The 23,679-nt window shown below is 43.4% G+C and overlaps 1 protein-coding gene across 3 annotated transcripts in view; it reads right to left on the bottom strand.

Annotated features, from left to right (window-relative positions):
- Positions 1–21,996, bottom strand: part of TSPAN33 (tetraspanin 33) — a 75,863-nt gene extending 53,867 nt beyond the window's left edge. For all 3 annotated transcript variants that reach the window (XM_068275946.1, XM_068275948.1, XM_068275947.1), the window contains exons 1-3: positions 21,599–21,996; positions 3,822–3,879; positions 111–238 (exon numbers count right to left, since the gene is read on the bottom strand). In XM_068275946.1, the coding sequence (XP_068132047.1) occupies positions 111–238; positions 3,822–3,879; positions 21,599–21,697 (285 nt within the window). In that variant the 5' untranslated portion in view covers positions 21,698–21,996. The remainder of the gene's footprint in view (positions 1–110; positions 239–3,821; positions 3,880–21,598) is intronic.
- Between the last annotated feature and the right edge of the window lie 1,683 nt (positions 21,997–23,679).

Here is a 23,679-nt window from a genome sequence, read left to right as displayed (position 1 = left end):
ATTCTAGCCTTTCCCTGATCTACCCAGCTAGAAAACCAGAGTTACACTACAACTGCAAAATAACACGTATAAAAAAAGTGTGAACATCTGTCTCAAGTTATAAAACTTACAGTTTGCAGAAGACAGATGTTTTCTCGAAGAGACCCAATACATCCACAGAAGGTAATAAGAAACATGAGAATGCCAACTGCTATGAGAAGTAATGCGGGATCCACAGCGAGACAAGCCATAGCAGCCTCTGTGGAATAATCACAATCAAATCAGTAATAATAGTCTTAGGGTGCCCATACATTTATTTTCTTAACAGCAAAGGTGCCAATAGATTACTTGATATTGCGGGCTTATCGACCTTTCAATTCAATTATTTTATTAAAACGGAAGAGAATGGGTGCTGCAACATGGCCGCCCAATCTTTCAATCGATTTCCAGACAAAATGAGTCAATTGGATCGATCAGGAATGACGGAAAAATCTCAGTTACAAGGGCTCAATCGTGTGCCCAGTGGTAATGGCAATCAAAGAGCGATCTATCTAATAGTGAATCTGGCCATATATGGAGTGATGTATGACAAGCTTAAGCAGCAGGAAACAGTACAATTTTAAGTAATGCTATTTTGTAATATGCTGCTGAAGGGTGAGGACACATGAGCAGGAGTCCAAACAGCAATCTTCTAAACTGGAAATCACAGCACACATTTTATACACTGAACTCATGAGTAGGGATGATCAATGAGATGCAAATATTTCCAAGTTTTTGCAAATTTATGTACATTTTTATGCAGATATATACAGCTTGAAAATCGTCCAATCAAGTCCCACTCAGGTTTAAATTGATTGGTCCAATTTCAAGCTGCATACATTTGCATAAAAAAATTACATACATTTGCAAAACTTGGAAATTTTTGCATCTCATTGATCACCCCTACTGATGAGGCTAGCATACCATTGCCCCGGAATGGCTTCCGTAGAAACAGCTATAGCAATATGTTCACTTCAAATTCATTAGTTATGTGGAGCTGATACTGATGTTATCAGATCAGTGATTAAAATACACATTGCGATTTTTAAATTACAAATAGCCCAGTTTGTGCTATGGTTTGTGTGGCCTTACCCAACTTAACCACTTTGTCCTCCTTGACGTATAAAAACGTCAAGGAGGACATGCGCGCTCCCGCGGCCGATCGCGCGTGTGCACGCGCACTCCCGGCCGCGCATTCGTTAGCCCAGGAATCAATGTATCGGGCTATGGTGCCCGATCACTGATTCCTCTCCCCCGCTGAAAAAGCGACAGCTTCTCTCGGAAGCTACGCTTTTTCTGACACTATGGCCCTCTAAGCGTACATTGTACGCTTAGAGTGACGTCATGTAAACAAACTCAAGATTGCCAAAAAGTAATCTTGTGGCCAAAAAGTAAAACTACAAGTAAAAGTAAAAAAACATTACAATACACAAATATTTCCCCAAATAAAACACTATTTATATCCCACCCTCCCAAAAATACCCACATAAAGTGTTTAATAAAAAAAACAAAAAAACATTACTATAAAAAAAAACAAAAAACATAAATATTTACCTAAGGGTCTAAACTTTTTAAATATCTATGTAAAGATAAAATATTTCTCTATTTTTTTTTATAAGCTCGTAAATAGTGATGGATGCAAAACTGAAAAAATGCTCTTTTATTTCCAAATAAAATATTGTCGCGATACATTGTGATAGGGACATAATTTAAACGGTGAAATAACCGTGACAAATGGGCAAATACAATACGTGAGTTTTAATTATGGAGGCATGTATTATTTTAAAACTATAATGGCCGAAAACTGACAAATAATGAATTTTTTCATTTTTTTTCTTATTCTTACTGTTAAAATGCATTTACAGTAAGGTAGCTCTTAGCAAAATGTACCCCCCAAAGAAAGCCTAATTGGTGGCAGAAAAAACAAGATATAGATCAGTTAATTGTGATAAGTAGTGATAAAGTTATAGGCTAATGAATGGGAGGTGAACATTGCTCGGATGCATAAAGTGAAAACGACTGAGAGCTTAAGTGGTTAAGCTACCTTAAGTTATTGATGAATTGCATTATTTGTTAGTCAGAAATTTGATATTTGCAAAAATATATACTGTATTTTCTGTGACTGAAATATCAGCGAACTAAATAATGTGAAACAAAGGGGAAAATTCAACAACCATGTAGTAAGCTGTGGTACCCTGTGAACAAAATATCAGCTTACTGTATGCCTAATTCAGCAAATGAATGTAAGATTTACCTCACGTGTCCGCCAATGCGTTCTGAGTAATCACTACTTACTATGAGTTGTGGATGGTTGAGCATATTTGCTAAAGATGCATTTCATGGAGCTAAATATATTCAGCTCTGCAGAAAGCCAGTAAAACATGCACATGGCTTCCTTACGGCTATTATACCAGCCCCACTCCCTGGCTGATGAGGAGCAGAGTGTAACAGCATGAGTATAAGGATTCCCTTTATTCTGCACATCAGCACTCTAAAGTTGTCAGCAGTGGGCAGACGTGCATTGCATAGGAGTGGAACATACAATTCCCGTCATCTAAAAGCACAATGGCCACTGTTGTTGGGTACAGGAGGGATTCCTATGCTTGTGGGGTTTACCTGTGCACCCTGACTTTTTCTGAGCACCCTGGTGGCTCCTGAACCTGAGTTTAGTTATTGTTAGTTCCCTCACCTCACATTCCCAGAATGCAATGCAGGGACCTTTCTGCAGAGTGCTGATACAGAGTACTGTATATGCATGCCATGGTTAGATGCATATACAGGTTTCTTTATAGGAGGATCAATTTAAATCAAGTGAAGCCACAAAATAGCGATCTGTTTCCAAAATTTTAGTTTCACACTTTATTATATTCACAAAAAATTATTTTTCTTCTTCAAGAAGGTAGAAAAATTATTTGTAAAGCAGCAGAAGAATTTGTGGTACAGACATAAAAAGCAATACAAAAAGCAGATCATAGACACTGTGTGCTTTGTTTGATGAAAAAAGTTAATTTTAGTTCAGGCGACGACACTAGTCCGTTTCGGGTTATTGACCCTTCGTCAGGCCTTTACAAAGCATAGAGAATTATCTTACCCAGATAATATGTACAGTCATAAAAGACCAAAAATGAATTTGATTAGTAAAGAGGTATCTGTTCCAACCAGACACAACCCGGCACCTGACTGATGGCTGACATAGGGAAACTCAGCTGCAAAAACAGTGCATATACATGCATACTGATTGTACCAGGGTTAGGAAGCTGCCATGTCTCTGTTTATAGCAATTTCACATTAATTTTGTACATTAGGCTCACTTTAATGTGAGAGGGATATGGAGGTTGCCTTCTGCCTGTTGGCCTCCAGTAGTTATTAGAACACACATGTGGAACAAGCATGCAGCCAGTGGAGTCACACACCTTGACTGCATACCTGTTCTGAGTCTGTGACTCAAAGCATTATATACAAATAATCAGCACAGCAGTCAGTGAAGTAGCATTTTCCAAAAGAGAATAAAGATCAAAGCCTTCACAACCCTTTCAGCTATACCTAAATAAATCTTATAATCTCCGACATTTCAGAGACTCAGCCCATAAATATTTTCTGTATAAATGCGCCCCAAGGAAAGAAAAATTTACTGATTCAAATCTATGACATAAAGGCATTCCAGATTCTTGTTTTAAAATAATAGATAGCTTTATTCAAGAACATTGATACTGTCATTAGATTTCACTGCACACATCCCAGTTTAGTTATGCAGCAAGGAAAGGAAGCAAAACAGGCCACACTGAAGGCTCTCCTCTGCTTACCTGCATGTTTCAAGAGTCTGGCATAAACGCCTATTCCCACCATCACCAGAGATATCACCTACAGAGGCAAAAAATAAAACATACTTAAACCAGAAATAAAGTTACTAGAAGGAAGCAGCCTGAATACAGGAAGTTATAGTAGTTACGAAGTTTAACCACTTCCGCCTTTAGTGTTTTTTCACCTTATGCATCCGAGCAATTTTCACCTCCCATTCATTTGCAAATAACTTTATCACTATTAATCACAATGAAATGATCTATATCTTGTTTCTTTCCCCAACCAATAAGGCTTTCTTTGGGTGGAAAATTTTGCTAAGAACTATTTTATTCTAAATGCATTTTAACGGGAATATTAAGAAAAAAATTGAAAAAAAATCATTGTCAGTTTTCGGCAATAATAGCTTTAAAATAATACATGCTACCATAATTAATACCCAGTTATTTTATTTGTCCATTTGTCCCAGTTATTACACCATTTAAATCGTGTCCCTATCACAATGTATGGCGCCAATATTTTATTTGGAAATAAAGGTGCATTTTTTTCAGTTTTGCATCCATCACTATTTACAAGCTTATAATTTAAAACATATTAGTAATATAACCTCTTGACATGCATATTAACCACTTGAGGACCGCCCCCAGCCGATGGGCGGCGGCAAAGTCCGGGCCCAAACGACCGCAATACGCCCATCGGCGGGGGCGGCTGCGTGGGTGGCTATGCGGCGATCGCGTCATTCGTGACGCGATCAGCCGCCGGGGACTGGCTCCGCCCACCGCTCGTAGTAACCCGCCGGCCGTTCGGAAGCGCCGGCGGGTTACTAGCACCCGGATCGCCGCATGGAAATAGTATAATAGGCTTTGTAATGTATACAAAGCCTATTATACTGGCTGCCTCCTGCCCTGGTGGTCCCAGTGTCCGAGGGACCACCAGGGCAGGCTGCAGCCACCCTAGTCTGCACCCAAGCACACTGATTTCCCCCCCCTGCCCCCTGATCGCCCACAGCACCCCTCAGACCCCCCCCTGCCCACCCCCCAGACCACTGTTTGCACCCAGTCACCCCCCTAATCACCCATCAATCACTCCCTGTCACTATCTGTCAACGCTATTTTTTTTTTTATCCCCCCCCTGCCCACTGCCCCCTCCTGATCACCCCCCCACCCCTCAGATTCTCCCCAGACCCCCCCCCCCAGACCCCTCCCCCCGTGTACTGTATGCATCTATCCCCCCCTGATCACCTGTCAATCACCTGTCAATCACCCGTCAATCACCCGTCAATCACCAGTCAATCACCCCCTGTCTCTGCTACCCATCAATCAGCCCCTAACCTGCCCCTTGCGGGCAATCTGATCACCCACCCACACCAATAGATCGCCCGCAGATCCGACATCAGATCACCTCCCAAATCCATTGTTTACATCTATTCTCTCCTCTAAACACCCACTAATTACCCATCAATCACATATCAATCACCCCCTATCACAACCTGTCACTGTTACCCATCAGATTAGACCCTAATCTACCCCTTGCGGGCACCCAATCACCCGCCCACACGCTCAGATTGCCCTCAGACCCCCCTTTATCAATTCGCCAGTGCAATATTTACATCTGTTATTCCCTGTAATAACCCACTGATCACCTGTCAATCACCTATCAATCACCCCCTGTCACTGCCACCCATCAATCACCCCCTGTCACTGCCACCCATCAATCAGCCCCTAACCTGCCCCTTGCGGGCAATCTGATCACCCACCCACACCAATAGATCGCCCGCAGATCCGACATCAGATCACCTCCCAAATCCATTGTTTACATCTATTCTCTCCTCTAAACACCCACTAATTACCCATCAATCACCTATCAATTACCCCCTATCACCACCTGTCACTGTTACCCATCAGATTAGACCCTAATCTACCCCTTGCGGGCACCCAATCACCCGCCCACACGCTCAGATTGCCCTCAGACCCCCCTTTATCAATTCACCAGTGCAATATTTACATCTGTTATTCCCTGTAATAACCCACTGATCTCCTGTCAATCACCTATCAATCACCCCCTGTCACTGCCACCCATCAATCACCCCCTGTCACTGCCACCCATCAATCAGCCCCTAACCTGCCCCTTGCGGGCAATCTGATCACCCACCCACACCAATAGATCGCCCGCAGATCCGACATCAGATCACCTCCCAAGTGCAGTGTTTACATCTCTTCTCTCCTCTAAACACCCACTAATTACCCATCAATCACCCCCTATCACCACCTGTCACGGTTACCCATCAGATTAGACCCTAATCTGCCCCTTGCGGGCACCCAATCACCCGCCCACACCTCAGAACGTCCTCAGACCCCAGCCCCGATCACCTCGCTAGTGCATTGCTTGCATCTATTTCCCCCCTCTAATCACACCTTGAGACACCCATCAATCACCTCCTGTCACCCCCTAGCACACCTACCCATCAGATCAGGCCCAAATTTGCCCCGTGTGGGCTCCTGATCACTCGGCCAAACCCTCAGGTCCCCCTCAGACCCCCTTCCGATCACCTCCCCAGTGCATTGATTGCATCTATTTTCCCCTCTAACCGCCCCCTGAGACACCCATCAATTACCTCCTGTCACCCCCTAGCACTCCTATCCATCAGATCAGGCCCAAAACATCCTATCATCTAAGAGGCCACCCTGCTTATGACCGGTTCCACAAAATTTGCCCCCTCATAGACCACCTGTCATCAAAATTTGCAGATGCTTATACCCCTGATCAGTCATTTTGAGAAATTTGGTTTCCAGACTACTCACAGTTTTGGGCCCGTAAAATGCCAGGGCAGTATAGGAACCCCACAAGTGACCCCATTTTAGAAAGAAGACACCCCAAGGTATTCTGTTAGGTGTATGATGAGTTCATAGAAGATTTTATTTTTTGTCACAAGTTAGCGGAAATTGATATGTATTGTTTTTTTTTTCACAAAGTGTCATTTTCCGCTAACTAGTGACAAAAAAAAAATCTTCTATGAACTCACCATACTCCTAACAGAATACCTTGGGGTGTCTTCTTTCTAAAATGGGGTCACTTGTGGGGTTCCTATACTGCCCTGGCATTTAAGGGGCCCTAAACCGTGAGCAGTAGTCTAGAATCCAAAGGCCTCAAAATGACCTGTGAATAGGACGTTAGGCCCCTTAGCGCACCTAGGTTGCAAAAAAGTGTCACACATGTGGTATCGCCGTACTCAGAAGAAGTAGTATATTGTGTTTTGGGGTGTATTTTTACACATACCCATGCTGGGTGGGAGAAATCTCTCTGTAAAAGGACAATTGTGTGTAAAAAAAAATCAAACAATTGTCATTTACAGAGATATTTCTCCCACCCAGCATGGGTATGTGTAAAAATACACCCCAAAACACATTATACTACTTCTCCTGAGTACGGCGGTACCACATGTGTGGCACTTTTTTGCACCCTAAGTGCGCTAAGAGGCCCAAAGTCCAATGAGTACCTTTAGGATTTCACAGGTCATTTTGCGACATTTGGTTTCAAGACTACTCCTCACGGTTTAGGGCCCCTAAAATGCCAGGGCAGTATAGGAACCCCACAAATGACCCCATTTTAGAAAGAAGACACCCCAAGGTATTCCGTTAGGAGTATGGTGAGTTCATAGAAGATTTTATTTTTTGTCATAAGTTAGCGGAAAATGACACTTTGTGAAAAAAAACAATTAAAATCAATTTCCGCTAACTTGTGACAAAAAAAAAAAAGTCTTCTATGAACTCACCATCCTCCTAACGGAATACCTTGGGGTGTCTTCTCTCTAAAATGGGGTAATTTGTGGGGTTCCTATACTGTCCTGGCATTTTAGGGGCCCTAAACCGCGAGGAGTAGTCTTGAAACGAAATTTCTCAAAATGACCTGTGAAATCCTAAAGGTACTCATTGAACTTTGGGCCCCTTAGCGCAGTTAGGGTGCAAAAAAGTGCCACACATGTGGTATCGCCGTACTCAGGAGAAGTAGTATAATGTGTTTTGGGGTGTATTTTTCCACATACCCATGCTGAGTGGCAGAAATATCTCTATAAATAGACAATTGTGTGTAAAAAAAATAAAACAATTGTCATTTATGGAGATATTTCTCCCACCCAGCATGGGTATGTGTAAAAATACACCCCAAAACACATTATACTACTTCTCCTGAGTACGGCAATACCACATTTGTGGCACTTTTTGCAGCCTAACTGCGCTAAGGGGCCAAAAGTCCAATGAGCATCTTTAGGCTTTACAGGGGTGCTTACAATTAGGCACCCCCCAAAATGCCAGGACAGTGAACACACCCCACAAATGACCCCATTTTGGAAAGTAGACACTTCAAGGTATTCAGAGAGGAGCATAGTGAGTCCGTGGCAGATTTCATTTTTTTTTGTTGCAAGTTAGAAGAAATGGAAACTTTTTTTTTTCCTTTTTTTTGTCAGAAAGTGTCATTTTCCGCTAACTTGTGACAAAAAATAAAATCTTCTATGAACTCACCATGCCTCTCACTGAATACTTTGGGATGTCTTCTTTCCAAAATGGGGTCATTTGGGGGGTATTTGTACTATCCTGGAATTTTAGCCCCTCATGAAACCTGACAGGTGCGCAGAAAAGTCAGAGATGCTTGAAAATGGGAAAATTCACTTTTGGCACCATAGTTTGTAAACGCTATAACTTTTACCCAAACCAATAAATATACACTGAATGGGTTTTTTTTATCAAAAACATGTTTGTCCACATTTTTCGCGCTGCATGTATACAGAAATTTTACTTTATTTGAAAAATGTCAGCACAGAAAGTTAAAAAAATCATTTTTTTGCCAAAATTCATGTCTTTTTTGATGAATATAATAAAAAGTAAAACTCGCAGGAGCAATCAAATAGCATCAAAAGAAAGCTGTATTAGTGACAAGAAAAGGAGGTAAAATTCATTTAGGTGGTAGGTTGTATGACCGAGCATTAAACCGTGAAAGCTGCAGTGGTCTGAATGGAGAAAAAGGCTCTGGTCCTTAAGGGGCGAAAAGACTGTGGTCCTGAAGTGGTTAAAAAAGTTCAGACCCTTAGGTAACTATATATTTTTTTTCAATTATTGTAATTTTTTTAAATAAAAAATTTGATTTAAGTATTTTTGGGTGTGTGGGAGGTAAACCGTTAATTTTAAATGTAAAAATGTCTATTCATTTAAAAAAAAATTATGTAGATGTAGTTTTACTATTTGGCCACAAATTTTGGCTTCCTGTAAGCGTACTTACAGGATGTGAAGAAGGGATGTGTAACAGAATGATAAGCCAGCGATGATCGTTCTAACGGGGACTTAGATCAATGAATGGGAACGGGCTAACGGGCAGCCCGTGTACCCTGGCAGTTGCGGCCCTGTGAATCCCCGCGGCTCCATTTTTTCATGGACATAGCTCCTATGTCCAGCATGCATATTTGGACTTAGGAGCTACTTCCTAAATGCTGAAGTGGATAAAGTCTTGTTTTCAAAAATACACAATTTTGAGGGCATTGTCTATAGAAGTGTTAGTAGGTATGTTGCCATGTGTTGATTGCTCCTGCCAAGCCACGGTTTCTTATATGAGTCCTGGTTGGGTACATGGAAAGCAGGTACACAGTTTGCTGTAACTTGTTCCTGTGGTAAGATATTCCATGTCTTAATTACTCCCGCATTCCAAAGTTCACTGTCTCTAGTCCTTTATGCAGAACTAAGGAAAAAAAGCTCATTTGCAAAGCTTTTATATTGTAGTTTGATGAATTTATACATGTTTATTTGGTTACCTATAAGCTGACTTCCAACTCTGGTAATATACATACATGAAGACAGACCGGGCACCAATCCCTTTTACGTTCTTTAATATAGCATTTTGCCAAAAGACATTGCAGTGGTACATTCACATCAATTCACATTGGATGGATCAAACCTGCATAGATGAGTGTCCGGGGAGTGCGGGATGCTGGTGACCAGGGAATAGTGGACGGCACTACAGCCTCGCGCCCAACTGGCGCTTGCTCACGTGCTTGCGTCCTGTGTGGAATAGGGATTGGTGCCCGGTCTGTCTTCATGTATGTATATTACCAGACTGTTGTTCACAGAATTAGATACCGGTGCACGCCCTGAGTTCCAGCTATATGCCATCCACTTGAGTGTCTTGGGAAAGGGGAAGTGTTTACAGTACATCAAGCAAGTGCAGAGCCTGCCCCTCAAGTGCACGGACTGGGCCTGAGTGCCGAGTGTTATTTCACCGCTCTACATAGTACCACCTGACTTCCAACTCTTAAAGGGAACCTGAGAAGAGTTAAAAAAAAAAAAAGTTTTATACAATCCCAGGGCTTCCTCAAGCCCTCTTCAGGCTGATCAGTCCTTCGCTGTATTCCCACACCACCTGGATCCTCCACTAGGTGGCCCAGTAACTTCTCAAGTCAGGGCGTACTGCGCATGCGCAACCTGGACATGCGCGCGTGCCCCACTGCGCTCCTGTTCCCTGGAGAGTTCTGTGCCTGCGGAACACTCCCGGCTGCAGGAACGCAAAGGGGAGTACATGTGGCCGGACTGCGTCTGCACTAACTGGCGATCGATCCAGGCGGCGTGGGAAGAAGGCGAGGGACCAATTAGCTTGAAGGGGCTGGAAGAAGTACCAGGTATGTATGAAATATTTTTTTTACTAGTCTCAGGTATACTTTAACTGTAGCTCACAAAGCCCTCCCCCATACATCTCACTAGTTTCCAGATACCAACCCAACCGCAATCTCTGCTCTGCACTGACCTTCTGGTCTCCCCAGAATCACTTCCTCACATTCACATATACAAAATTTCTCACAAGCCTCACCGCTCCTCTGAAATCCCCTTCCAAAATACACCCATCACTCTGCAATCTTTGAAATCTATAAGTGCTCCCTTAAAACTCACTTTTTTTTAGACAAAGACCTAGAGGCACTGTTTTTTTTTAGGTTATAATTAGTAAGAAGCACAACTTGGTCAGAAGTTGAAGGGGGATTGGTCTATGCTTGTGCGGGTGCGGCTGCCTCTGGGTCGCACGTCGTCGGGTGGGCTCCTCCCCCCCGCCAAGCGTGATGGCTGAGCTGCCTCTGTTCCCGCTGGCTGCGCCGACGTGTATGCATCACACATAACGTGTGACATCACACACACCCAGCGCCAGCGAGATGGAGGAGATCGAGAATTCTGGCAGGGGAGGTGAGAGGCGGTGCCGATGAAGGAGGCACTCGTGTAAATATAAAGACCCGGCATGGAGGAGGGGGCGGCGGCGCAGATTACAAAAGTAAACACAGGCTCTCTGGCCGCTCTGTCACACGTATTTTGGCGAGCCAGAGAGCCATATGCGGGCATGAAAAGAGCCATATATGGCTCGCGAGCCATAGGTTCCCGACCCTGCTCTAGGTATACATTAGAGATGGCCCGAACCTCCGATTTTAGGTTCGAAAAACTCCCGCAAAAGTTTGGTTCTCGCGAACTTTTGCGAAACCCCAATAGACTTCAATGGGGAGGCGAACTTTGAAAACTAGAAACACTTATGCTGGCCAGAAAAGTGATGGAAAAAGATGTTTCAAGGGGTCTAACATCTGAGTTTTTGCATGGATGAGTGGGATAGATGCCAAAAGTCCCGGGGAAAGATCTGGATTTGACGCAAAGCAGCGTTTTAATGGGAGAAATCACATTGAATGCTAAATTGCAGGCCTAAAGTGCTTTAAAACATCTTTCATGTGTATACATCAATCAGGGAGTATAATTAGAAAACTGCTTCACACTGACACACCAAACTAACTGTGTAACGCAACGCAAACAGCTGTTTGTGTTGTGACTGCCGTGCTGGACTGGTGCGCACCATGGTGAGATTACTCTTCCTCAGTGATATCTGGTAATGTCTGACTGCCTTATAAACTTTCAATGGTTCTTTCTCTACCATTGTTAAAGCTTACATCTATTTTTTTTTAATTACATTTTCTGCTGGCTATTCAGTACCTGTAACGAGAATCTGTTACGGAGGGCAAGTCTGCCATTGTGACCACGGGTAATGGCCGGGGAATCAGGGTTCGATTCCGGTCCGGAGTGGGAGCCTGAGAACCGGCTACCACCACCACACATCCAAGTAAGGACCCATTTGCTGTATAAGTAATGTACCTGCCCTGACCATGCTTTGCAGACCAGGCATCTGTGGTCAAATGGACCCTTGACCTAGCGCAAAATGAATAAAATCAAAAGCATTTACCAAGAATGTGTTATGGAGGTAAATTCTGCTATTCATTCAACTGTTTGAAACTTTCGATGGTACTTTCTCAGTACCATGGTGACCATGGGTAATGGCCGGGGAATCCTGGTTCGATTCTGGTCCAGAGTGGGAGCCTAAGAAACGGCTACCACCACCACACATCCAAGGAAGGCAGCAGGCACACTGTGGGCAAAGGAGCAGGAACAGCTACCACACATCCAAGGAAGGCAGCAGGCATGGCATGCAAGTCCCAAGGTAGTGACCAAAAATAGCAATACAGGAGGACTTTCGAGGCCCAGCTGTATATGAGATGAATCAACTTTAAATCCTTTAACGAGAATCTGTTATGGAGGGCAAGTCTGCCATCCATTCAAGTGAAAGGTATGCACTGACTGCCAGGTATAATACAATGTGCAGTCAAAGATGCAATGAAAGGTATGCAGTGACTGCAAAGAGCTGTTTGTGTAGTGACGGCCGTGCTGGACTGGTGTGCATCATGACGAGAGTGCAGGTGATGGCGGCTTTCCAGCCCATGTGGAAGCCGGGCTGAGGTAGCTGAATGACAGAACAGTGACTGTCCAGCTGATCAAATTTGGTCTGTCCACAATGACCTTATTATCGTGGGTGTGCCCCCCCCCCCCCCCCCCCGCGACACTCATATAGCCAGCGGTCATTGCTTCATTGTGATACGCAAGCCCCTTCACCGCGGCAAGTTAATGATCACGAAGGGGAATTGGCACATGTACATGCCTTTTGTCTTGTTGTTGCAGTGCAGCCAGAAAAATTAGGCAGGCATGTAAACGCACCAGAAAATTTTTTATAGCGGCCGCTGCTAGCAGCTAGAATCCACCTGGAGTCCTGGACCCTGTTGGTGGTGGCGGAGAAGGCAGTCAACCGGCTTATGGGCAGAGATGCTGTGTGGGGAGCGACTTAGTCTTGGGGAAGGCAGTCACACGGCGTGCAGGCAGAGATGCTGTGTGTGGGGACTGACTTAGTCTTCGGGCAGGCCTAAGCATGCTTTGCAGACCAGGCATCCGTGGTCAAGACCCAACGCTGTGTGCCAGAGATGTCACCACTTGCCTTTCAACATCACGGTACAGTTTAAGTATTGGCTTTTTTGAGAAAAAATTGCGGCCTGGTATCTTCCACTGCGGTGTGTGGCTTTGCTTTTGTGTGCTGCTTTTCCTCAGGTGGTCATCCCATTGCAGTTTGTGCTTTGTAATCATGTGCCTTCGTAAGGTAGTTGTCCCTACGCGGGTCTTGGTCTTTCCACGGCTCCATTTTCGGTGGCAGAGAGTACAGATGGCATTGCTCTCATCTGAGGCAGACACACACAAAAATTTCCACACTGCTGAGCCCTGGGGTGATGGCACTTTGGTGGTGGCGGCCGACTGAGTGTTAAGTGGGGTTCCATAATCAGAGCAGGAGGAGGAAGATATGTCACGCTTCCGTGCGGAAGCTGAGAAGGATAAGGTGTTCTGTGTTAAATAGTCAACTACGTCCTGACAATATTGAGGGTTGATGGCACGTGTCTTCTTCTGAACACTGTACTTTGGTCGAGGGCCGCACGAAATCATGACAGCGCGACTTCGAACAGACCTGCCAGGTGGCCTGCCTCTGCCTTTTGTTTTGTCCATATTGGGGGGATGAAGTGAAAGGTATGCACTGACTTGATTAATACAAAGTGCAGTCACACAGGTGCAGTTAACAGGTATGCACGGAGTGGTATATCACACTGCATGCACTCACGTAGGTAGGTGGGTGCACTGAACACAACAGGTAGTTATATGCAGTGATGGGTATTACCAATGTGCCCCTGTCACACACATGTACCATGAACAGGTACAGTGACTGGTGGTATTAAATATCACGCTGCATGCGCTCACATAGGTAGGTGGGTGCACTGAACACAACAGGTAGGTATATGCAGTGATGGGTATTACAAATGTGCACCTGTCACACACACACACACACACACACACACGCACACAGGTACCGCCGTGAACAGGTGCAATGACTGGTGGTATTAACAATGCGTGCGCTCATGTAGGTAGGTAGGAAGGTAGGTGCACTGAACAGTGAACAGGTGCAGTGATTGGGATGGGATTACAAATCTGCATCTGCCTGTCACACACACACACAGGTAGTCACTGAATGTGCTGGGCCTGGCAGTGGCACAGTAGGAATTACACCAAAGGCCAGCTGCACTGACAGGGCTGTATATAATGCAAGTGGGCCACAAACAAAAAAAAAAATAGATCACAAGCACAAGATTAGTTTTCAAAAGAGCTGTTGAGGGGTGCTTTTTTAGCTATAAGAATCAGCGAGGAGCAAGCTAAGAAGCCTACAAGAGCCTAACTAAGCTTTCCCTATGAGAGTCTGCAGCAGCTCTCCCTTCTCTAATTACTGCAGGCACACGAGTGAGTCCAATGCCTGACGCTGCCTGCCTTTTATAAGGGGGGGGGGGGGGGGAAGTGGCTCCAGGAGGGAGTGTAGCCTAATTGGCTACAATGTGCCTGCTGACTGATGTAGAGAGTCAAAGTTGACCCTAATGATGCACTATGGGGGCGAATCGAACATCCGGAAAAGTTCCCGGTTCTTCGTGAACGCGAACCATGGAAGTTTGCCGGGAACCGTTCACCGGTGAACAGTTCGGGCCATCTCTAGTATTCATATTTATATATTACCCCACTTCTTGCTTCTAAAGCATTCCTTTAGATTGTATTCTCACTATTTTGTGTCCTGAAATGTGCTATACATTTTGATCATCATGTTACATTTGTCACTGTAATTACTATGTCTAGCAATTTTTTAATATGTACCAATGTTGATATTTTGCATATACCATTGTCTGTATCATTGTGTACCCCATGTTTGTTTCTTACTCTGTACAGGGTCACGACCCTTTATACATCAATATGTTGGCCCTTTATAAATCAATAATAATAATAATAAATGCCCCAATCATAGACTGAGGACAATTTTGGGAGAGGAATCAGGATAATACCATTTATTGGCTAACTTAACAGAACAAGAATAAGCAAGCTTTCGGCTGTATAGCCTTTGTCAGGCTTCAATCCTGTTTTCTCACAAGATGTTGGAACAGACAACTATATACATGTAACAATTGAAATGTGGGATGAAATTGGAGTGCCTGGAGCAAATACATGCCAACCTCGAGAAAACTAGAAACTCCATACAGAGTGTCCTGGTCCATATTTAAACTTGGAATCCAGTGCTGCAAGGTGAGAGGAATGCTCTATGACACCGTACCACCCAAGTATTTCCAAGTCCTTCCCCAAGCCTTATAATCCCAGCTGTATTTAGTCCATATTGTTTATATGTGGCATGCATGACCTTACATTAGTTGACATTAAATGTAATCTGCCAATTTGCGTGCATGACATAGCATACAGTAGATCCTTCTATAGCATGAGTTGTATGCCACTATTGCTAAGTGTCGTCTATGAAGACAGCAAACAACAAAATGTCTTTTTATTCCATCTTACAAAGTCATTAATAAATGAATTGACGAGTAGTGGATCCAGTACTGACTCTTGCGGGACACCATTGTCAGTATTATCTGTTTTCTACTACTAGACTCTTTGCCTTCTTCCCTTAGGCAGTTCTTTTTGCAGTCACACATTTTCCTCTACTCTTTGCATTTTCATATTCTGTGCCAGGCTGTTGTAGGGAAAAGCATCAAGAGCTTTTGTTAAGTCCAAGTACACTACATGTAATAATTTACTGTTTCATTCATTTTGACTCTCTTTGAGACCAACTGATCTTACATTACCATGTGAATGTCAGTTACTGCTTGGCTGGACTGAACTGCAGTTCGTGTTCTGTTTAAACTCCTCACCCTCTCCCATTGTCACTTATAGGAGGTATTCAGGGAGGAGCTGGGAAGGGAAGCCAAAACAGTAGGAAGCAAAGGGAGGAGGTGGACAAAGTCAGGTGATTCATTGCTTTGTACAGAGGAAGACACTCCAGCTCTGCTAACACCTCTATACCTTCTGCACATATCTCTGGGTCCTGTGGTTGACTTTTCCAAAGGGAATTTCACTTTAAAGTGGTATTGTCACCATAAAAATCAAATTTCAACAGCAACTGGTCTGAGTGTATTAAGTGATAAAGATGCTAATCCTGCATTCAAAACTTGCAAAACTTTTCCAGTTGTTATGATTTGGAATTGTCACATACTTTAAGAGCACTGGCCCTTTAGTAGTCAGTGCCAAACAGTTGAATGCTGGGGGTTCTTTTTATCTATAATATATTCCTCCTCTTCCATTTATTTTCCTGCCTAGCTTCTTATCTGAAACACCTATGCTCACTTGTGTTTGCAAGCAAGGCTGAGGTGACTCAGCGATTGGAGAAGAAAAGAAAAAAAAAGTGCAGTTCCTAGTATACACTGTAGTGGGAGTGTCTGAAGACTATGGGAGGAGGGCAGCTAATGAATACGCAATTAGCAAGAGAAGGGGTGGGGGGGGGGGACAAGAGAAGGGATGATATGATGTCAGCATTAGCTTGGCAAAATGGCCACTGCCTAGAATAGGATTTTCTGCTTTTCCTTTATAAAATTCACAGGAATCGTTACATGGATAGCACAATACATCTGTTATGTAAGTAGAAATAGTATTTATCTACTTATATATGTGTTTTTTTATTTCTAGGTTAGCATGGGGGTCGCTTGTTCTTTAACAACTGCACCAAATAAAACAAATGGTGTAAATGAGGGCATAGTCCCCTAGTCACATTTAACCTACAATGAAAAATCTGGGAGAGTAAAATATGGCTTTAAAAACAAACAGTCTGATTTATGGAGACCAATGTAAAGAATACTGTAGCAGAAATTAAGTAGCTGCTCAGATGAACCAATCAGATTTCAGACGTTAAGTGAAACTAGGTATCTGATTCGTTATTTATGAAAAAAAAGCCTTTTGATTTGGTTCCCTTTGTACAGGTTTTGATATAAAATGCTCTCAGTTGAAACACGTTGTGTTTGGGAGCCTGGCATGGCTGCCAGCAGGATAAGATGCTGCTGCTGTGGCAAGCCGCCAATAATTATGCACTGCATTCATTTATAGAAAACTCAAACAAAACATGATTTTTAGGGTACATATGTCTAAAATTCTGCACAGTGTATTCTGTTGCAGCTGAACTTATTACCATAAATTACTTCCTTAACTGCAAATCATTTACTAATAGACTGAGAACAGCTGAGTCTTAGCATGCCTTATAAATATTGCACTCTGTAAAAGTGAATTAAATATCTTCTTAAAACAGCTGGTTGAGTCCAACATATTTAAAATTATGTCTTGCTGTATGCAGAATTTGTATGCTTTTAAATGTGGATTTTTGGAGTTAGGTTTAAAAAGGACATTGTGGATTGTTGACCTTTGTGAAGAGAACAGCATTCTTGTTTTTAATCAGTCCGCAGGATTTATGGCATTGCGCAGAGGTAAGCCGTGCATATTAAAATAGTATGACATTCACAGGAAAGTCACAGTGTTTTATTGCTGCACAAGTATTTGAGTGATAAGACAGTTCAGCAAAAACACTGACTTACATGTCTCGGAAACACAAAAATTCAGAAAATGCAAAGAACGTGAATAAAAGACACAAGATGATCACTGGCAACTACAAACTCAAGTCACCTTAAAGAGTGCATGAAGTGACATGTGACAGGGTGCATTAAACATAAGTAAATCTAATACTAGCCCAAGTAAGAAATTCTCTGAAGTCCCTTTCTGTTTTCCAGCACAGCAAGAGCTAAAAAAAACTTTTTATATAGTTGTTATATAAGCACAAGAGCTTGTCAGTTTGGCAAATTAAATCTGGTTTCCTGAAAAGTAAATAAATGCTACAACAGCTGAGAAAGTGAGACAAGGCTTCTTATGAGGCTTAAATGCAGGAAAGTTCAAAGGGTCATTACTTCACTTTCTCTTTCAGCGTACCAAGGCAGAGCGTGGATTCTAAACAGATTCTAAACAGCAATTTTCACAGTCTAATGCAATCAATGGAGAGGTAGGCGGAGTTTGAAGTTTGGAAAGCGTGCCTCTTCTAATTTACCAAGGAGTTTTTCTGTCACTGGGTGGCTACAACTCAAAAATAATGTATTTGGGCCTTTCTTATGGCCCTTTCACACTCAGTCTGTTGTGATGCGATGATGTGATGATATTCCTATGGGGCTTTCATACTACTATTTATACTAGTGCAGTGCAGCAGGTTACAACACAGTAAAGCACAGCATACTGTGCATTTACTAGGTAACATGCACATTTACAGTGGCAGTGAAGCACACTAACATTGTACTGTATGCTTTACTGTATAGTTGCACTGCATCACTAAATGCATGGTGCGACTTTTTGGCAGCGTTGTATTGCAATGGTATCACAATGGTATTGCAATGCAACCTGCACAGTGTGTGTGCACATATCCAATTTTGATTGGCCAATGAATGGCCAATTTGACCACTTTCTATGTAGTATGAGAGCCAAGAAATACTGAATAATATGAACAGACGGTGTAGGTAAGCTTGTGTACTACATGGAAGTGGCAAAATTGGTTGTGTGTACACCCACCTCCATATAGTAGGGTTTCTCTTCACAATCTGCTCCTAGTATTCAATATCTGTTGACTCTCATACTACATGGAGATGAACAATTGGTCAGTGATTGGCTAATCATAATTGAAGTACCAGGCTTTACTGTTACACTATGATGATTACTTCTTTACTGGAAGAGGAAAGAGGCATCTAAAATGTTTGACAGGACAGGTCATCTTTTTTTTTTCTTGAAAAATGGGGCTAAAGCCTGGTACACACTTTCAATTATGTTTGGCCAATCACTGACCAATTTTACTGCGTTCATGTAGTTTGCCTCCTTCCTCTTCCAGTAAAGTAACATAGAAACAGGTAAGCCTGGTACTTCAGTTATGATTGGCCAATCACTGTCCAGTTTTAGTAAACATACATATTTGCCATGGTAAAGGTGAGAAGTGTTTTGTGTAAGTTCAATTTTTAGGTAGGATTTGTACTTGTACATATAGTAAGCTAAGCTTTTAATGTACAACAAAAAAGAACATAATTTGAATTTAAAGTAGGTAGTTTCCCATGGCACCAAAATGTAATGCATACCATATAGACCATTACTTAACTGTGCAGTGGATTATTTTACGTGTGAACTCAAACACCAGGAACACCCATGTAATGCCTGCAGTAAGTGAACGGCATGAAAACAGGGATGGGAAGTTACAGAGATCACATGAGTATCATTTACACCTCCACCCATGGCTGTTCATTTGATAGTATTCTCCTCTCTTCTCCTGCAACCACTGCTAAAGAGCTTGACACATTCCAAAAAGGCTTTCATACAATTCTTCAACCCCTGCTTCTGTAAGAAAAACACAATGGCACAGCCAATTCCAGACTGGACTTGTTTATCCTGCCAATTTACAGGCAGGGCAACTTATAAGCCATTCTTATTGTGATATACAGACAGGTTCATATGTGGGTACAAGAAAAACTACATGAGTTGATACATGACATCTATGTGCAGTCCCAAATATTTCAAATCATATTACTGATCAAAGCTAACATCAGGGGTTGATAATGATCCCTGCTTAGTATTATTTAGTATCTGTTAGTATCTGTTATAGACATTTTTGTGTAATCTCTTCATGATTCCTTGGCAATGACAAATAAAAAACTTTTGAAACTAAAACTAAAATCATGGAGTTGTTGAAACACATGACATGGTTTGTTTTAGAAACACATACTACAGCCCACAATTGTAAACGTATTTCTGATCACTTAAGGATCCTTTCTTTAACTTAACACTACAGTGGTGCGCTACAATTTTTGTAGAAGCAAACAAAAACACAGTTCAAAGCTGCTATTATGATCCCTGTACGGACACACTGCTGAGACTGTTCTGTGCTATGGGAGAGGGGTGGGGAAGGACAGGCAGGAGGAGCCTCGATTAACAGAAAAGGTACTAAAGTGTAGCTGAGTTGGGGAAAAAAATGACTTTTACTTACCTGGGGCTCCTTCAGCTCCCTGTAATCTTTCAGGTCCCTTGGTGTCCTCCAGGTCCCCTCGATGTGCTGCTGTCGGCCTAGTTAAAGTGTGTTTCAAATTGAGTCACAGGCTACTGCACATGCACTGTTGTGCACCTCCTCGATTGCGCTCCCGTAGCCTGGAGCAGTCTGCGCATGTACAATTCTATAGACTTGTAACTGCACAGAACACTGCCAACTGTGGGAGCGCAATCGAGAAGGCAAGCAGCAGGGACAACGCTTGCTGGGAAGGGGAGCTGGAAGAAGTCCAAGGTAAGTAAAAGTCATCTTGTTCCCCCCATCTCAGGGTAGTAATTCCGCTCAATGAAACACTAATGATCATCTAAAACACATCATCAGTTATATAAACTCCACATTTTTGCTGAGACAATCTCGAATGACGATTTTGGCCACAGAACATTGTGAGGTGCTGTCACATCTGACACACAAAACATGGTGTGCGATCTGCAATTCCACAGACTTTCTTGGTACCACTCAGAGTACAATGCACGTTCCAATTCCTTGCAGTGTAACACACCTGAGAACATTTTTGCAGATGACATACACTATCTCTCAACTTGTATCACATTGCGGCCACCCAACATCCACATTATAGCGTAACTCAGCGTGTGCGATAGAAAATAACAGTCTCAGAAACAAAAATATTCAACATAATCAATCATCTGCATTTTTTTCTTTCACCATGCAAGATTTCTGGCAGATGTTAACCACCGACTGCTCTCTGCCAAAAAGTGAATTGGATGCATTTCATATTATTAGTATGACTGTAGGGCTGCTTTATTAAGATAAGTGCAAAGAAACCTGAATAAAATGTGGAACAGTTGCTTATAGCATCCAATTAGATGTCAGTGGTTAAATTAAACAAGAATTTTGACTAGTTGGTCTGGGCAACACTTTTGCTTTTAACCTACAAGATGATGACTGATCATCTTATTCACATCACCTGATAAATCTCCCATATGCATGTAATACCAACAGCCAATGATGACTGCTGGCATGGTCTGCAATTGTGGTTGTAACATAATGTGTCAACTGATGCAAATCATTCTCTTTAGGGGGGAGGAGGGGAAACTGTTTCATTTATTATGGAGTTTTGAAACCAAATATGCAACATTGTGCATAGATGAAAGCATAGCAAAAGCCATAAAAGCACAAATATAAGAGCAAATAATAAAGCAGTATTGCCTATCACTGCAGCCTGGCTATGAAAACAGACAGCCTGTGGGCAATGCAAGTGTCCCCACCCATCCCCAAGCCAGTGACACAGCAGTGACCAGTCCCTTGAGTGGCAGAGATGCAGCAGGTTTCATTAGAGTCTTCCTGATTCACAACTCTCCCGAATGGCATGCGGAGGGTCAGGACAGATAGGACCTTTGCCTAGGGATGTGAAGAAGGGGACTTGTGCCCCCAGTGGCAAGTTCTATAACGATACAAGGCATGGTAGAGAGAGACAACTTACCCAGAAGAGCATGTTGAAGAAGAATAGCAGGTACTTGACAACAGGGCTGACGAAGGAGAAGTCATCCCCGCTGACGTTGGCAGCCGCTCTCCTAGCCATGGCCAGTCCGCTGTGTTCCCTATAGATCGTTGTTTTGCAGGAGCCCCCGGGGACATGTGTACACAATGCTTGGGGGAGCACAGCGACCGCTAGCGTTCCGAGCCACAATCGTCATTGATCAAAGAGTGAGCAGCATACGCTGGGGACAGACAGGGCAAGCCTCAAGCCTGGCGATCACCTCCTTCCTTCAGCGCTGTGCACAGCAGGATTGTTGTCACTACTACTCTGCTAGGGCTCCATAGAAAAGCAGCGCTCACCTGTTGCTGATTGGAGAGCGGACTGCTGTGTGCAGAGTGATTGGTGCGTGCAGCTGCCGATCACAGAGTCTCGGAAGGAATGAACACCTGTATGGGGCAATGGCTTCTCGGCTGATCGCAGAAGCGTGACCCCGGGGACAGACAGTCTCCATATGGTGTCCGCTGGGGAAACTGATCCACTGCAGAGGGACGCTCCCATGGTCTTAATTATTTCATACGCCCAGTGTAGTTTTTCAGCAAGGAGGGATTTTTTTTAATGTCAGTTCGAAAATTAATGTGTTTTGTGTTATTCTGAGGTTAATTTTGATTCATTTGGCAGCAGTGACTCCACTATGGGACACGTTTACATTTCAGCAAACATGACCACAAATAATTGTTTTGTATTAAATGTGGCCATAGATCTACCAATATTGTTGTTTGATCGACCATCAGATTCGACAATTTAATCAAATGAAAAGCGGCGCCACAACAAGCATGCAGGAGCGATGACTCGACTGATGAGAAAGCGGTTGAATGTATTGATAGAGCATGCTGGAAAATCTTGGTCCGACATGGTCGATTAGTTGCGAGGCGGTAATGGCGTGCTATATTGGGACGAACGCAATGGACCTGCTGGCCCAAGTATAAAATGTCCTCTCCTGGTGTCCATGCAGTGTAAAATCTCACCTGTCTCGCCAGCTGTCAGTGCCCATGCCAGATTTCCGGGTTCCTCCTCTTTCTCCCCCATGTGGCACCAAATGCATGTGTGTGACGTCACAGGCGCCACATGGTATACGCGCCCCACCATGTGGTGGCTCAGTGTGACAGCGGGGCTCGGGGAAGACGGCGGTGGTGGAGACTGGGAGTTGTGGCTTTGGGAGGGAGGGGACATATGCATCTGAGGGGTGGTCATGCGGGCAGAATCTGCAGTGTCGCAAGGCTGATTCCTGATAGATTTCATGTTGAAATCTTCCAGGAATCAGCCTGCGGTGTATGGGCAGCCAACAGATCTCATTCTGATCGGATTCGATTGGAGAAGGATCTGTCTCTTGGTCAATCTGCCAATACTTTGTTAGATGCATTTACACTTTACAAGCTAGCTACAAGCATAGTCTTTAGATGCATACACATGCACGCAGTGATTGGGAATTGTTCCCTCAGGTGAGTTCTGTACAGACACATCGCTACGCACAGGGACGTAGCAATAGGGGGTGCAGAGGTTGCGACCATATCAGGGCCCTTGGACCAGAGCGCCCCGAGGGGCCTTCCCTCAACTGCAGTATTAGCTCTCTATTGGTCCTGTGCTCATAAAAATCACTTATATAGGTACAATGAATAGTGGTAATCATTAAACTGTTCCCCATCCCCTTCTTGCACCTCTGACGCTGCAGTAGCCATTGGCAGGTTTTGGCGAACCTTATTAATTGTTATGTATAGAGTGCTTGGGGGGCCCCAATGTAAAACTTGGATCAGGGCTCACAGCTCCTTAGCTACGCCACTGGCTACGCAGCAGATTAATGATGCATTCTGTTGCTGTGGAGGAAGGAAGATGGCATGATGGATTGGTTTCAGACGGGAGAGGCAAGGAGGACAACTGGCTTGATAAAGACAGTCTGGTACCTTCCATGAGCGCCACCTTTCTATATATAATAGCTTCTTTCTTCCATGTGCGGCACCCCTTTCATGCATAGCCACCCACCTTTACCAGCTGAAGAAACACATATATGTATTAATTCAGCCGTCCTT

This window comes from Hyperolius riggenbachi, chromosome 3 (assembly GCF_040937935.1).
Source record: "Hyperolius riggenbachi isolate aHypRig1 chromosome 3, aHypRig1.pri, whole genome shotgun sequence".
NCBI classification, from domain to species: Eukaryota; Metazoa; Chordata; class Amphibia; order Anura; family Hyperoliidae; genus Hyperolius; species Hyperolius riggenbachi.
This window is presented reverse-complemented; position numbering and strand designations above follow the sequence as displayed.